The sequence below is a fragment of the Clytia hemisphaerica genome, unplaced genomic scaffold (genome assembly GCF_902728285.1).
Source record: "Clytia hemisphaerica strain Z4C2 unplaced genomic scaffold, Clytia hemisphaerica genome assembly, whole genome shotgun sequence".
NCBI classification, from domain to species: domain Eukaryota; kingdom Metazoa; phylum Cnidaria; class Hydrozoa; order Leptothecata; family Clytiidae; genus Clytia; species Clytia hemisphaerica.
In genome coordinates, this window is record NW_027103734.1 from 1,124,914 (window position 1) to 1,141,627 (window position 16,714).

Consider the following 16,714-nt stretch of genomic DNA (forward strand, 5'->3'; position numbering starts at 1 on the left):
TTTCACTAAAACCTTGTTAAGAGCATGAGGGCGTGAGTGTGACCATTTTTACTTTCATTAAATAATTACATTTTGTGGTTGGCTGTAAAAAGACATTCTCTGGAGTCGATATATAAACCGGTAGAGTTTTTTGGAAAGCAAGCACTACCAATTTTCAGTACAAAATACACAAATAGAGCGGTCACTGAAGGATTAGTACGAAAATGAAGTATATTTTACAAATATTTGCCGTCGGTAAGAATAAACTTTTTTTAATGGATCTTAATCGCCTTTCAGTCACTTTTCACTGTGTCTCTTTTTGGGGCCCCTTTTAGTTATATGATTGAAGAATCTGATACTAGGTACTCTGCTACATAAGACTGAGACTTTTTTTGCTGGGAACCCGAAATTCAGTTTTAATAAATCATTTCAGGATTGGTAAACCTATTATTGCATGTCCATTGTGATTCTGAAACATCAGCTTCAGGAGAAAAACAGGATGGAGAAATGCAAATTAGAGACGATTGTATGCGAAATGAAAAATCACCTTGCGATTACCCACAGTTCTGTTTGACGAAGAAGAATGGTACACATAGATGCATTGCGAATTGTTATTACCCAAGGTACAAAGCAAGCTACAAAAACAAGAGAAGAATCTGTCAAGGTTGGTTCCAATGTGAATTTGTTAACCTAGCTCTGCTCTGGGTCATCTTTTGGCATCTTAACGTTTTTATGTGTAGCAAGTGCTGGAAATATCTCGTCTTCGCAAGCTTCCCTAGTATTTTTTAATAGGTCGACAAATGTTTCCCTAGTATTTTTAGAGAGGTCGACAAATGTTTCCCTAGTATTTTTTGAGAGGTCGACAAATGTTTCCCTAGAATTTTTTGAGAGGTCGACAAATGCTTCCCTAGTATTTTTTGAGAGGTCGACAAATGTTTCCCTAGTATTTTTTGAGAGGTCGACAAATGTTTCCCTAGTATTTTTTGAGAGGTCGACAAATGCTTCCCTAGTATTTTTTGAGAGGTCGACAAATGTTTCCCTAGAATTTTTTGAGAGGTCGACAAATGTTTCACTAGTATTTTTTGAGAGGTCGACAAATGTTTCCCTAGAATTTTTTGAGAGGTCGACAAATGTTTCACTAGTATTTTTTGAGAGGTCGACAAATGTTTCCCTAGTATTTTTTGAGAGGTCGACAAATGCTTCCCTAGTATTTTTTGAGAGGTCGACAAATGTTTCCCTAGAATTTTTTGAGAGGTCGACAAATGTTTCACTAGTATTTTTTGAGAGGTCGACAAATGTTTCCCTAGTATTTTTTGAGAGGTCGACAAATGTTAACTAGTATTTTTTGAGAGGTCGACAAATGCTTCCCTAGTATTTTTTGAGAGGTCGACAAAGTATTTTTTGAGAGGTCGACAATTGTAAGAATTTTAATCTTTAGATGTTAACGAATGTGAATATGTAAGATGTGGGAAAAATCGAGAATGCATCAATCTTCTTGGTGGATATAAATGCAAACAAGTCAATTGCTCCAAAGGATTCGAATTAAAGAATGACCGATGTCACGGTATGAAATAAATCCCAAGCTTTTTCTGAGGATGTCATTCATTGAAAAAAAGTCAGCCGTGTGCTCAGATGATGGCCTTTTCAAAAATACTGCTAATAAAATTTTCTATTTTTCACCAGATATCGACGAATGTGCAACAAAGGATGTGTGTGGAAAAGGGCGTTGTCGAAATTACTGGGGCTCATTTTATTGTTATTGTAACCATGGATACAAACCATGTCAGAAAACCAAAAAGTGTATCGGTAAGTACATTTATAAATGTGGACTGTAGTATCTTTTCCAGGACGCAACCACATGTGTCTTTTTCTTTGTGAAGAGTTTTAAGGTTTTGGATTTTGGAATATTTAAAGATTAAAACTAAAGTGGTAATTCTGAAATTTTCTTCCCCTGTACAACTTGAAAACTTTCTTAGGATGTTTAAAATTTCAAATTTTGACTTCTTTCAATCGTCATTTTACCAGATGTGAATGAATGCGAATCGAACTTCAGAAGATGTGCTTATGAGTGCATGAACACAGAAGGATCTTATAAATGTCAATGTCCAAAAGGATACAAATCACAAGGGCCATATTGCTATGGTAAGAAATCAGTTGGTATCAAAACTTAAATATTTGTAAATGAATAATGCATGTGTCCGGGTTTCCCAGTCGGTAGAACATTTGCCTTACAATCTAAGGGTTGTGGGTTCGATCCCCAGTCACCGCCTACTCAGCGAATGAGTATAATCTCCTGTCACTCTCGGCTCCGCCGACAGCCACCAGATGAATTGACTGACTAACTTAAAGCTTGTTCATTCCAAAAAGTTTTTCATGTGTTCGGAAAAAAGTATAATGTCAAAAAATAGAGATATTTTGTGTACTTTGTGCTTGCCTAGCAATCCAGGTTGTATACTTTTTCATATTTTTGATGTTTCTGATTTACAGCCTGGTCTTCTTCCTAAAGCGGTTTTATATCAGAAGGCAGCACATGCGTATTGTCAATTCAAATATTGCACGAAGCTAAAAAACTGCCAACCCTGGGTTTACAAGCATCTAGGTAGAACAAGCTGTAAATAGTAGAAACATCAAAATAGGAAAATATTTCACATCTTAGATATCTAGGCTAGCTTTGTGCTAGTGCGTATTAACAAAAAGAAAAAAAGAGAAACTCTAAATTTCTATTTTTGTAACGTTTTCGATCTCATACTTTTTCCGTGCAAGAACTAGTGATTGTATCATCTTACCGCTTAATAACTGCAAATCAAGGTTTCTTACATCAGTTGACGCTATTCACTACAGCCTCGTACTATATTACTTTTGATTCATCTTTGTAGATGTGAACGAATGCAGTAGTGGTGAACACACGTGTACAGGGATGGAAGATTGTGTCAACACCAAAGGATCCTTCCAATGTGTGACCTACAAATGTCCCAAATACATGAACAGAGTCGGATCTAAGTAAGTCTTCGGAATCCATGTTCAAGTAAAGTTTATGTATTTGATCATTTTGACAACTGAATGACTTCATTTTCCTTTCTAAAATTGTTAGAGCTTCGTCTAAACTGTTTTGACTCAACGATACAATACATGAAATACAGGGCTTTATATAGATTTACATTCTTTGGATCCCGCTAATAATGTTATACTTTTCTCTAGTGTATGTAGAAAGCAGTATTGTCACAAAGATGACAAACAATGTCAAGCTGTGAAGACATCCAGCGTCAAATGGACCAGATATGCATTCCAACAAAAACAACCTGCTCGCACTTTCACTTTCCGTTACTCCTTATCAGGCTACGGCTATCAATACCGCTACAAATTTTACTTTGCTAAAGGTAGGTACAAATTCTTCCAGATAAGAACAAGAATCTTTTCTATCAAATAATCAGAGTCGACAGTCGACAGTCGACATTGTATTTTTGGTAGATTTTCAGAATTTAACCATTGTGCAAAATGTTATAGAATATGGATTTACTGTTCCTGGAGTTAGCTGCTTCGGTGTTCTTTATTTGTCGGGTTTATCACCAAAAAAATAGATTAGAGACCTAGGCAATAACTTGCAGCTATAGAACTGACCGACTAAGTAACTGAAAATAGCTTTTGCCAATCCAGAGGCTTGGTTTTGTTTTCCTTGTCAAGTAACAAAGGGAAAGCTGCCCTAATCCTCAACTTCAGTTGAGCTAGAATCTGAGAATGTCTGTGTGTCTGTGTGTATGTCCCAAAACTTTAGGGCAGCCTGGAGACTTCACAAATGGTCGGATTTGGCTGAAATTTTGCACACTTGTTCATTGGGTGAATATCTGGGTTATTTTTTCCATTTTTTGAAAATTTTGATTTTTGGGTACTGGGGACAAGTTTTTCGCCAAAACGAGGCTATAACTTTGGGGCAGGCTGGAGACTTCAAAAATTGTTCGATTTGGCTGAAATTTGGCACACTTGTTCCTTGGGTGAATATCTAGGGGTCTACAATTGGGCCTATGAATAATTTAAAACCATTGAAGTTGAGCCCAGTGCGTTGCGCACGTTCGACTATGAGAAAGAGAATTAGTTTTTACGGTATTAAATGTAACATAGCTTAAAACCAATTCATATGAAAACGACATTTTTTTTTTTAGGAAACGAAGAATCTTTTTTCCGAATCCGTCAGACATCACGTGGCCGTATGCAAATCATCAACATCAAAGATTTGATTGGTCCAAAAGATATTCAACTCGTCTTCCATGCTGATGTTGTTGATAATAAAAATGAGCTTACGGATCGATTTATTTACATGATTTATTTCAATATGGCGGAGCATGCTATGGCGTTCTAAATAAATTTGTTGGGAATCAGCATTATACTCAAATCGGAAACACGTGTATAGAAAATTCGATGATGGAACTGGAGTATTGAAAATTGGAGTCTCATGTCATCAAGATTGTTTGGATTTGATGGGTTAATTTTATACCTAGCTAAGCCGCTAAGCTAAATCTTTCTTTAGGGAGAAATTTCTTCTTCTAGCCGTATCGTTATTAAATATCAGTTTGTATTATTGTATTTGATAGATTTCTAAAATAATGTAGGAACTAAAAGCATGTCATTGAATTTACCTTAAGAGAACTTTTTTTGGTGAGAACTAATTTTGACGAACGGTCGATCCAAAAAAAAATTTTATTTTGGCGAACCAGGGATTTTTTAAATTTTGGCGAGAACTTATTTTGGCGAATGACAGTGTAAATCTGTTCTATTTTGCCTTATTTGAAGCTTTTTTTTTAACTCAAGAAGTTATTTAGGCAAAATACCAAAATTCTTAATTTTGGCCAGAACTTATTTTGGCGAATCAACGACTTTTTTGATTTTAGCGAGAACTTAATTTGGCGAATGACCTAAAATATTAATTTTGGTGGGAACTAAGTTTGACGAATTTCGAGTTCGCTCGTCAATTTCGCCAAAATAAGTTCCCTTAAGGTACGTTAAAGTTGACTGCCCCTTCTCATAAGAAATTTTTATAAAACCAAAGACTCCAGACACTCATAAACTTCAAAAACTTTCGTAATTTCAAACTAAGTTTAGAACATCCCAACCACCACGTCCAATTAAATCCAATATAAATATGTTTGCATAAATTATGACGTCATTGGAAAGCAAAATAAGCACAGTTACAGTGTAGATTATGAGAATATGACCTTAAAACCATGTCCAATATTTGTGGACAAAATAATAATCCTTTTCTTACGTCTCTCAAATCAAATCATTCAAATGAAATGATATCTGACGTGAACGAGAAAGCAACCAAGTTCATTTCTTATAGTTGGTATAAATTAGTATTTAATTATAACTATGTAACACCAACGTTAAATAAATCGGAAAATAAAAAAAAAAAATAAAAAAAATTTCTTAAAACTTTTGCTAACAACATTATTTTGATTTCAGTTTTTAATTAGTCTTGACGAAAAATGGTGACATCGCCCTCATTTTTGCTGCTGGTATTTTTGATATCATTTCTTGGTAAAATTCTTATTTTTATATTCTTGCACTACTTTTATTCAAACATGGTACTTAGTTCACAAAGGTATCTTGACACTTTATAGTATTTGAAAATTAAGTTTTGATGCTAAAAATCATATGAAAGTAAAAATGACGATGTTTCGAGGTCATTTTGACCCATTTGAATGTAACCTAATCTACATTTTTTGTTCATCTTATTGCAATTGCATTTCAGGTCATGCTGTCCAAGCCAATATCTCCAACTGTTGCAGAATCGGCATATCAGATGCCACAAAACAAATTGTGCTGGAGAAAGACCAAATCACTTGTTCAATCTCAAATGCAGATAAGTTTGAAGAAATCCAAAATAAACTGAACCTTCAACTGAATGGAGTGACACAAAAACTACTTTGTAAAACCATCTACAAACAATGTTGTATTTCGTCCGTCAAATCGAACTTCTGCACCACCGGGATTGAGTTAGGACAGTAAGTCAAATTAGGATTTTACTAAAATACTGACAAAGACGACAAGCACATCTTCTTTGTTCACGTTTCATCTATAAAGCTAAACTGCTGGTTTTCCCTAACATGAAATTTGTTCACGATAAGTGTGCACCTTTTTACCATTAGGAAACCAGGAATGGAATCGGTTAATTTACACTGAGATGGTTTCCATAGAGTCAAGTCTTATAGCTTGTGTACCCCCTCCCCTCTTCTTTCTTCCTTGTAACTTGGTGAGATGTTATTTCAGGTCGAATGCTATCTGTTCAGGAGGAAAGAATGACATTGGAGGGGGAGCAGCAATGGAATGTTGTGATTGTTGTAAGGTCGGTGAAAAAGCGGCTTCTAAACGAGAAGATTGTGACGCAGTCAAATTTAAGAATGATCTGTGTACGCATGCGTACCGTAAATGTTGTAAAGATAAAGAACAAGAAATGCCAATACGTAAGTAAATGCTTACATTTTTCTAGAATTCTTTAATTCGAACAAATGTAACGAGAGCTCAAATTAACGATTGTGTATTATATTGTGTAACGATTTTGCAGATTTTTTTTCGAAATTCGAAATGAGTGTTTGACCAAATATAAGGCTTCAATGGTTAAAGAGATTACAACTCCGATATTTAAGTTACTCTTATACAATTCCTGTGGCTACTTTGATCCTTCGCCTGAGATTGTAGAATTTCGTTCTTACTTGAAATTATAAAACTTATTTTAATTTGGATTGCTTAGAAAGCTTGAAAAATGTACTATAATACTATGCCAAGGTACCAAAAAACTGCAAACAAAAGCAATACTAGATAAATGCCTACCAATCCCAATGAATGGATGTCTCATCCTATTATTCAGGGCCAAGAAATTTCAAAATAATGTCAGAAAACTCTTTCATTTTCCAGAGACGACACAGACACCACAACGTAAGACGTGTAGTGACATCGTATGTGACAAAGCTTCAACAGTGTCATGTGGAGAAACCAACGATGGCCCTGTCTGTCATTGCAAAGACGGTTATTTCGCTGGTCTTGATAAAATCACGTGTCATGGTGAGGATGATTTATAATGACGTAATTTTTTCTGTAACAACAAACAATAGCCCATTAATTGTTTTGGCCTAAATTCCTGACATCATTATCCTTAATTTTCCTGACCTACCAAAATGCAATCCTTGACTCAAAAAGTTAATATCTAAAATTTCCCATTCATCCTCAGACATGGATGAATGCTTGGCCAACAAAACAATTTGTTCCGTTGGAAAATGTCAAAACACCATGGGAAGCTACGAATGTGTTTGTGATGTCGGCTTCGAAATGCAAGACAATAAATGTGTCAAGTCCACAGATAAAGAATGTAGGAAAGGTTTTGAACTAAAAGATGGTGAATGCGTTGGTAAGATTTCGTTCGTTGTTATTGCCCTATTATTAAAAAACTGTGTAAGTGCGAGTCCCAAAGGAGTAAATAGCAATGCCTCATCGAGAGTTCTCCGGATTTGTTAGAGATTTGTCGATGCCGTTAAAATTTGATCAATGTTAAATGTTGAATGTATTTTTGGCATTTTCAAATTTGTTGGTAGTTTTAGGAAAAAGTCAAACGAGTAAAACTTTTGGAAATCTGCAGATTGAGATAAAAGCTAATTAATAAGAATTAGTTCAATCAATTCATAATCATGGTAAAAACTTTTTTATCTCCCTTTTTATTTCGCAGATATCAATGAATGTGTCACAGGGGCAGAAAATTGCCATTCTGATTTGATGTGTTTGAACGTCAATGGAACCTTCCGATGTATCGAACCTCAAAATTGTCATTCCAAATATCAAGCTATTTATTCAACGATCACAAACAAGAGATATTGTGAAGGTGAGAGACATTTACTACTCTGCCTCTCGTATAACATCACCCTGTTTTACAAGCCATCGCATCACTGTCTCACAAGATATCACTTAAGCCCTTGCGTCTTAAGGCATCATTTACACCCCTGCCACACTAATGAGGGGAAACGGTGTTGCTGTTGTTTTGAAAAATCCGTACCAAGAAATCTTTTATAAGCTTTTTGAGAATATTACATACAGTGATAATTGCTGGAAATGCTCAACGTGTTTGTATTTCAATACTTCTTTAATTTAACCAGATATTGACGAGTGTGCAATTCATGGCAATCAGATCTGTAGAAACCCATTCACTGAATGTATTAACATCGTTGGTGGTTACCAGTGCAAACAAACTAGATGTCAAGATGGATTGAAATTACTCAATGGCTATTGTACAGGTAAGCCTCATGAACTGAGAACTTTATTTTCCGAAGGCGAATTTTGCATTCAAAGTCACTGCTCAAAGATTGGAACTTGATATTCGGAAATATCATCCAAATGTTACAAGACTAACTTTCGACCGTAGTAGGGTGTTTAGAAGGTACAAATGAAACAAATGGCTCTTGCCGATGTCTATCCTATTTGATGTTTGAGAAAACGAAAAATCTAATTAATTTTTCCGTAGAAAATACCTTGATTGTTGACCACCTCAGTAAACTGATATTACTTATTCTCACAGATATCGATGAATGTATTGAGCAACCGGGTATTTGTGGTGAGAAAGGACGATGCATCAATCTCTCTGGAAGCTACTCATGTATTTGCAATGAAGGCTACAAACCTGACCCTGCTACTAAGAAATGCATAGGTGAGTATCTACGTCCTCTACTATACGGAACAGATGCGATTACCAATTTCTGCTTTTTATGTGAAGTTGAGTGTGCGGATAGGGTATCTCTGCTAAAAAAAGGTTGTGCAAGGGCAATTAAATTAAACCCATAATGGTAACATAATGTTTAGGGTATAGAACTGTTTCGGATCAGGAGGTTTTACTATTTCCTCTCTGACGTAACATTTTCTTATCTATTAGTTAAAACTATGTTAGTAGGGGCGCAAGCCTGGGGTCCCGGGACATCTTTTTTACGACCTAACCATTTTTAGTTTCTTCCAAAGAACAGTATATTACAAGATATTTTTGAGAGGGAGGACGCGGAGTAGGCCCGGGAAAAAACTTTATATATGAGAAATAGCAATCAGGAAAGTAGCCTAAAAACTATACTCTTTTCTCTCTCATCTGATTTCAATAAAAATTCATTTTACAGACGTTAACGAGTGCAGGCTAAAACTTCATCAATGTAGCTATCAGTGTATCAACACACCCGGCTCATATTACTGCAAGTGTCCAACTGGTTATGAAGCAAGATCAACCAAAGCTTGTAATGGTGAGATTTTTAATATGTTTTCTAAAGCTACTGGAGAGCTGAGAGAATACGTCATATCGTCCTTCGTTCCGAGCGTAAAACTCCTACTATTCGGGATATGCGCACTGCTCTTTTTTTGAATATTGAATTAACACTTTATCCAATCAGAGAGTTTGTTTACTTGAAATTTTTCGTGCCGCTTACACGGAATCAAAGCACGAAAGATGAATTCGAAACCCATGTATTGAACAAAGGAGATTCTCGTGGGATATAAGAATGGGAATGACCATCGGTACTAAAATACCATTCATTCTCATGAAATATATCAGAGAACTTTCCTTTTACCTTTAACATAACAATTTTGTTTCCCAATACTGAATCTTAGATCCGGATAGAAACTTACACATATTACTTCCCTTCTTATAGACATTGACGAGTGTGCGACAGGTGGACATGATTGTTCAGGAAGTGAACGTTGTTTCAACACGTATGGTTCGTACCGTTGTATCGATGAATCGTGCCCTGCTCCTTACTACATCCGAACTGGTCGAAAGTAAGTCCCTTTTTGAAATTAAAATAATTATTAGGAATAGTTCGTTCTGTGGTCTACACCCTGGCAAGCAATCTTCCAATAACTATTGAACTTTTTGCTGTTGGGCAAAACCTTGACTGGCATTTCCATAGTCTATAGTCTAAAGTATCCAAAATCAATATGGAACTATTGGTTTTGGTAAGGGTTAACTCCGTTATATTTGTATTTACAATCCCCGTAGCTTATCTCGACACAGACAAACATTAAAACAAAAAGCACACCACAATTTCACAAACTCTTTCTCACGATAAACGCAATTTGCTTTTGTAAGATAAGTATAGAATCAAGAAAAGATATATGATGTTGAACAAAATTCCACTAACCTCCAATCCGAGGTTTTAGTCAGCTTACATCTTCACTCACTTTCCCACAAACTCACCAACAAACACACCAGTCACTTAACATTATTCCTTTCCAGGGATCGACCGCAAGGCTGCCAAAAACATTGTTATCACATCAAAAGCCTCAAAACAAGAAAACTCTGTCAAAATAAGAAATCCTTTATCGCTATTCGCAGAAGACTCTTTGAATTCCAAAAACAAATCTCGGTTTTTACTGAAACCGTTAACGGGACAAGAATCCGGAAATCCGAATTTCGATTCCGATATTGGTGGACTTATTCGAATAAACATCACCATGTTAAAGTCCAAATTGTGAAAGGTTAGTGAAAGTTTTTTTCTCTACAAAACTACGACAATCAGTTTTGAAGGAAGGGTGGTCAATAGATAGATATTTCCAGAGGAATCAGAAATCTTTAACGTACGACCTGTGAAAACTGGAGAAAAATATTTATGGATACAAAACAAGGGCGGGTGTATTATTTTAAGGTATCCTATTTGGTTAAAGTTGTTCATACAAACCGATAGATTTCAATGCATCTTGTATTCTTTTGCTTAGACCTTTATAGGCCTTACAGTATCTCATTTTGACCTAGTAGTTGTTTTAAAAAATTAGAAGCCTAAGTAAGACTTTGCAGCATTTAAATCACACAACAGACTGACTAAATCTCATCCCTTATACCTCACAGGTAACGAAGACGGTTACTTCGCGATCGAACGCAAAGAGGGAGCTCATGAAATCTTCCTCTTTAATAAATACGACATCAAAGGATATAACCAATTCCATCTAGTGATGGAAACTGAAGTTACCCAACAAACTATTTCATCAACAGCTTCGTGGCGTTATCAATATCATTTCTACATCTCTGTATCCAACCATCAGTTCATTCGGCCACCAACGACCAAGGTTTAACATAAAGAAGAAAAGTCGACGATGTAATATGATGGTCTGCGTTGATGAATTGAAATAGTCGCTGCAATCTTTTAGTTTTTATATGCTCCCACCCCAAATATTCGTCAATTTATTTTGTAATTTAGATTTTATAAACCATGCTAATACACTAATGCACTGTAAATACAATGATGATACCAGATGTCAAAACGAAATTTCTGTTAATAGTTTTTCCAATTCACTTTTTTTCAAACCAACTCCTGACTAATAAATTGTACATCGTCATCGATAAGAAAACTAACATTTTTGTCGCACTTTCATCCAATCATATTTTGCAGCGTATGCCGGAAAGTCAATTGTTACGGAAACCCAAAATGCCGGACACTCCCAACACAGAGCATCAAATGGTCACACTACAAATTTTATCGTGATTTCCAACGACATGGTTTTGTTTTCACTTACTCCTTGTCAGGATTTGGCCCCTCGTGGAATCTGAATTTCGAGTTTGCTTCAGGTAAAAAACACTTCTCTTTGAGAGTTCCTTTGTGGACTATAACACATCAATCTTGCTGATTTTTCTTACGAAAGAACTTTTCTCTTGACGAGGATGGACTTATTTTCAGTCTGAATCACAAAACACTATTAGTCGAATGTATGTGCTTTACATACAACCACAAATGCATTGTTTCTTTACCAGGATCCCTGCCCCTTTTGTGACTATCAACACTTCATGAACTTTTATTTATCATCCACCTGCTCTCTTCTGCAGGCAACACGGACGGTGCTTTCGAAATCTTACAAACTGATACTCGAGGACGCGTCAAGGTCCGCAACAGTAAGGACATCAAAGGACCGAAAGATTACGAATTGGTTTTCCGAGCTGATGCTTCAGATGCAGTGCACGGTCATCATCAACGATTTGTTTACAAAATCTTCATCAGCGTTTCACAATATCCTTTTTGATTTGATGTTTTGTAAACTTTGTATTTAATGACTTTAATAAGCTACTTGTATTGTACCTTACAATTTATTATCCATGAAATATATTTTGCTGAACTTTGTCGTAACTTCTGTTTGATTTCAGTAATGTAAAAAGAACGTGCATAATGTGAAAATCTCTATTCTTGATGTTCTATTTCAATATGGTGACAAAGCTTTCTAGAAAACTTTCGAAAATTGAAACTCAAACAATTCATGCAAACAACTTTTGTCTCAAAAGGGATCATTTTTTATCTTTTTTTGCTGCCGGACCAGATTTACTAATTCTGAATTTCGTCGTATTTTTTTTAGTTTTTGCAAAAAAGCCAAATGCGAGAAAGAAGATTTATATTGCCAACACCTCAAGATTCGACAGATCAAATGGCAAACATTTCGATTCAGACAAACTCTGCCGGTGAACTTCTTCCGATTCAGCTACAGTGTGTCGGGATATCAATCGCACATTCATTATAACTTTGCTCTGGCTGAAGGTGAGCTGTTGTAAATATATTGTTCAGAGACTGATTTGGACTTTTGCCAGTCCCAGGGTTTATACCTGGAGTGCGAGTTGAGTTAAGTCACATTTTTGGTATTCCTCTTATGGAAAAAGTTAGCTATAAAAACACGAGCGAGCATCGAAACTTTTGAATAGTAATTTTCTCTTTGTAATTAGACTTATTGCTCGATCTTTTTCAGGTATGAAAAGATAAGCGGACGAGTGGCCTTTCGCGCCCCTCCCCAAAAAATATTGGAAAGAAAGGCCACTGTCCAAATGCTCAAAATATCTTTAAAAATATGTTATAAGATATCTAATTACTTTCCCAGGAAATGATGAGAATCTGTTGGCCGTTGAATATTTGGACGAGCGCAAGATAGTCATTTACAACCAGAACGAAATAAAAGGGCCGAAGGATATTCACTTGAAGCTTTTTGTGGATGTTTTGGAATACCAACAACTTATTGATCGGTTTGTTTATAAATTGAATTTGTTTTTCTCAGCTTATGATTTGTAAATAGATTTACAGAAACAGAATATTTTCAGAAAATAAGCCTTAAATTTGCAGACCAGTAATACGAAATATAATTTTCTCCAAAATTGTCCACTAAACCTTTCGAAAAGTAGTTTCTTTTAGAGTTCTAACTCGTCCAATAAAAACAAAATCATATTTAGATAAGATGAAGTGATATATTTGGAAAACATTTTTATGAATATGAGATTTTGGTTTTTTGAAGCGTCTTTAATGTTTGATGATAAAGCTTACGCTTTTATTGGGCATTCCGGGCTTGGCTCCAACACGGCGCTGGTGTCGATGGTTCAAATGGGGCCGTTGTGGTTTTGTAGTCGGCGGTTTTGGTTTGAATTCATTGGACGGTGAAAGGAGAGGACATGTGAACGCGATTGGTCTACCATGTATGTCGCTCTCTTCTCTATAATTAAGAATGATAAATTAGTGAAGTCCATTCTTGATACACGCTTTTTTTTATAAGAATACACTTTATAAGAATGTCCATGATGAAAATGGCCAAAAAATTAAGAATAATGCTAAGAATATCACCATCATGGAATTTTGCTACTCAAGCTAAGAATGCCATTTTTAGAGCATTTTCAATTATAAACTGTCAATTACCCTCAAGTAAGGCATCCTTTCACAAAAATGCCATTTTATGCTTGAGACGTATGTACTAACTGTTAAATCTAGTATGAATTAGGATCCTAACCTAAAAAAGCGTGTATGCGTAAGATGTCATATTTTCTAACGGGAGCACAAGCTGGCGACGAACCACCGTTTTTCTATTTTAGCAACAGATTTTTTTCGGAGCTACCGTTAGAAAAATGACATATCGAGACTCCGTATCTCAATTATACAAATAAAGTTTGTATTTCCTAACTACGAAGGTGTAAATCATAAGTGCCAAGGCTAAAGGATGCGTCATATTTACTAACTGTTTCAGTTGAGCTGTTGATTGCGGTGAGATGACTGGCAATCTCAAAGGTGTGAAATCTTTTCGTGGAGAAGTAGGCGGTGCTGGTAATCGTGCAATGATTGGTGATGATGGTGATTTTGATGGTTGTCTGATAGTAAGGGGTCTGAAAAATCAATCATTCTTAGATTGAGTAAATCTCGTTAAAACAATTACTCTGCACAAACAACCTGTTCCATATATATTTATTGACTATATTTTTACTAGTGTTTTTTTTTATCTGGGAAACATTATAAAGAATACCTACTCTCTACATCGTATGTTTGAGTCATGGTATGAAACATATACGGATTAGATTCACTAAAAGGGAACTTACTTGTGGTATGATGGTGTTTTTGATTTTGACGCCAACTTGTTGGTGATAGGTGACAAGACAGTGTATGACCTAAAAATGGTTTATCTCATTATTGTTTAATCACCATCATTTTGAGAAAGTACACAACATTATCCCATTTTTCCACACAAAAATGCATACATTTTATCGAGGGTCTTACCTTTTCACTGATGGTGGTCGTGGTGAAGGAGTTGAATGCTGGTTCTCATTTCCTTTGATTGGAGGTCTGGGAAACAATGGACAATTTTGATTAAGTGAGGCTAAGTGAGGGTTCGACAATCAAACACATGATTTTTACAACCCTTGGCGAGCAAAACAAATTGACACACGGTCTTTCTCTCCTCTAAAACAGCAACTTGTTTTGAACACCATTTACCCCTACTTTTACTTAATCTGCAAAATAATCTATCAAACGAATGCATATATTTGAATCAAGGCCAGAAAAATTTGGCAACTAGTCGCGTCAATAAAAAACTTACAAGACTTTCAAATTGTTGAAATCTGGTGGAGGAGTGCTAGTTGTTGAAAACGAAAGTGAAACCGACGGAGATGGTCTCAACAACGAATCATCTTCAATACTTTCATCACAGTCGTGAGACTGACCACTTCGTTGTTGACTTCCAACCAAATATGGTGTCTTTCTGTATGTCAGCTCTCTGAGAGTTAAAACAAAACAATAATATAAGTTCAGTACCAGACCAAATTCATGACAGACCAGATGTTCCCATGTAACCAGATCTGATGAGACTGCATAGTCTACTTACCTTACCTATATCAAACTGCATCCCTTTAACAGTGGAAAATTAACGAAATTTTTTCAAACACTTAATGCAAACCAACCTAGATGAACCACGTTGGAAAAGGCTAGAAAGAAAACACCGAAGCTACCGGAGCGGTAATGAACCCAGAATGCATCATCGAACTGATCTTAACCACTTCGTTGATTCGTCCTCGGTGACTAATCAGTACTAGATTGTGGCGTTTAAATGAAAATTTCTTACATATCATCTCTCACGTCCAACGAATCTGCTTCAAAATCTTCGGAAGAACTGTTTCCTCTTTCGATTTTCGGTCTAGAACGAGGTAGAAAAATTCCATAATATAACTTATTCTTTTTATCTCTACTAACTTTTCAAAGGCTAGTAACTAAAATGTCAATCTCTGCTTTTTGACTACTCTCATGTTTGTCCTTTACAGTAAAAACTAATTTCTCTGATTCACAACTAAACAACAAAGTTTCTATCAACTTACAAAATGGGGAATTGCTTGGTCAGTACTGTTTCATCAACTGACAATTCTTTGTAAACTTTGACGCGACTGAAAAGTAAAACCAAAATATTTCATTTACAAATTCTAAATTCAAGATTTCATATCTAAACACCTAAACTTAAATCAAACTTTCTAAAATCAAATGACATTTCCATCTCTACACTCACGATACTGAAACAGAAAAAAGTAAGATTTTAGATTCTCACAATTTAGGATTGGCGGATCGGAAAGGTAATTCTTTTGATTGAATCGGTTCCAATGCTTCTTTTGGGATGAGCCGTTTGTTTGATGATCTTGGCTCGACCAATCGTTTATTGCGTGCAGCATCACGTGACTGCGTTTCAGCCAATCGTTGGCTATTGATTCTCTTTAAACTTTTTGCAGCACGTGCTTCTTTTAGAGAATTGGTTTTTTGTAGCAAAGGAGATTGCGAATCTCCTGCGAAGTTGACGCTTGCTTCACATTGACAATATTTCGCCAACGTCATCCAAGCTGCCACTTCTTCGTGTAAATTACGGACTTGATCGTGTAATTCCGAAATTTTCTGGTTTTTTATTTTAAACAAGCGTCTTGTAGCTGCTCTCTCGTTTTGGCTTGTTTCTTTGAGTTTTTCGAACTCCTCGCAGCGTTGGTTTCGAGTCTTGATCAACTCTTGCTGCACTTCTTGCGCGTAATTGATGCTGTGCTCGTAATCTTTTGCCAGCAAACGATATTGGTGTTCGAATTCTATTTGTTTTTCGACAAATGTTTCTTCACAAATTTTAAGGCGTTGCTCAACAGTGAGGTTCCCTTTAAACTGAATTTCATCAGACATTATTTCACTATTACTATCTAATGACATTTTCGTTTCTTGATTCTCAAAATAATCGATCTCTGCTGAAACCGAAGACATCTTTTCACAAAATCAAATGAGCTTTCCATTTCTTTTGCAAATTTTATTTGACGTCAATTTCTCGAAATTTGTTGCGTCACAAGTTGGTGACGTCGCAAAGATACTAGGAAGTCCATACGGCGAATAAAACTAATGTTGTGAGCTTTATCATCATCTTTAAAGTGACAGCTGAGAAAGCAAAGGCAATCAAATTTTGTTTTTCTTTTACTGGTGACACTTAA

The 16,714-nt window shown here is 35.8% G+C and overlaps 3 protein-coding genes across 8 annotated transcripts; 2 read left to right on the forward strand and 1 right to left on the reverse strand.

Moving 5' to 3' along the window:
• The first annotated feature begins 76 nt into the window (after window positions 1-76).
• Window positions 77-4,592, forward strand: LOC136805075 (fibulin-5-like). Of its 2 annotated transcripts, XM_067061635.1 has the most exons (8): window positions 78-234; window positions 413-643; window positions 1,418-1,543; window positions 1,663-1,785; window positions 2,005-2,121; window positions 2,856-2,979; window positions 3,178-3,356; window positions 4,137-4,592. In XM_067061635.1, the coding sequence occupies exons 1-8, from the start codon at window positions 204-206 to the stop codon at window positions 4,331-4,333; spliced, it is 1,128 nt and encodes a 375-aa protein (XP_066917736.1). In that variant the 5' UTR covers window positions 78-203; the 3' UTR covers window positions 4,334-4,592. The 2 variants fall into 2 exon arrangements, with proteins under 2 accessions (XP_066917738.1, XP_066917736.1); XM_067061637.1 differs by lacking the exon at window positions 2,005-2,121 and having other exon boundaries at window positions 77-234.
• A 782-nt stretch (window positions 4,593-5,374) lies between these two features.
• On the forward strand, window positions 5,375-13,086 carry LOC136805073 (EGF-containing fibulin-like extracellular matrix protein 2). 4 transcript variants are annotated; one of them, XM_067061633.1, is made up of 12 exons: window positions 5,375-5,508; window positions 5,723-5,975; window positions 6,241-6,434; window positions 6,886-7,032; window positions 7,199-7,375; window positions 7,691-7,843; window positions 8,115-8,252; window positions 8,534-8,662; window positions 9,117-9,236; window positions 9,642-9,768; window positions 12,328-12,506; window positions 12,841-13,086. In XM_067061633.1, exons 1-12 carry the CDS (start codon window positions 5,457-5,459, stop codon window positions 13,026-13,028), a joined length of 1,857 nt encoding a protein of 618 aa, XP_066917734.1. In that variant the 5' UTR covers window positions 5,375-5,456; the 3' UTR covers window positions 13,029-13,086. The 4 variants fall into 4 exon arrangements, with proteins under 4 accessions (XP_066917734.1, XP_066917733.1, XP_066917732.1 ...); XM_067061632.1 differs by lacking the exons at window positions 12,328-12,506; window positions 12,841-13,086 and adding exons at window positions 11,376-11,551; window positions 11,807-12,104; XM_067061631.1 differs by lacking the exons at window positions 12,328-12,506; window positions 12,841-13,086 and adding exons at window positions 10,226-10,467; window positions 10,835-11,262.
• A 95-nt stretch (window positions 13,087-13,181) lies between these two features.
• On the reverse strand, window positions 13,182-16,610 carry LOC136805104 (girdin homolog). Of its 2 annotated transcripts, XM_067061665.1 has the most exons (8): window positions 15,808-16,610; window positions 15,584-15,649; window positions 15,334-15,405; window positions 14,812-14,988; window positions 14,493-14,558; window positions 14,315-14,383; window positions 13,961-14,104; window positions 13,182-13,443 (listed from the first exon to the last, which is right to left on the reverse strand). In XM_067061665.1, the coding sequence occupies exons 1-8, from the start codon at window positions 16,491-16,493 to the stop codon at window positions 13,254-13,256; spliced, it is 1,470 nt and encodes a 489-aa protein (XP_066917766.1). In that variant the 5' UTR covers window positions 16,494-16,610; the 3' UTR covers window positions 13,182-13,253. The 2 variants fall into 2 exon arrangements, with proteins under 2 accessions (XP_066917766.1, XP_066917767.1); XM_067061666.1 differs by lacking the exon at window positions 15,584-15,649.
• Between the last annotated feature and the right edge of the window lie 104 nt (window positions 16,611-16,714).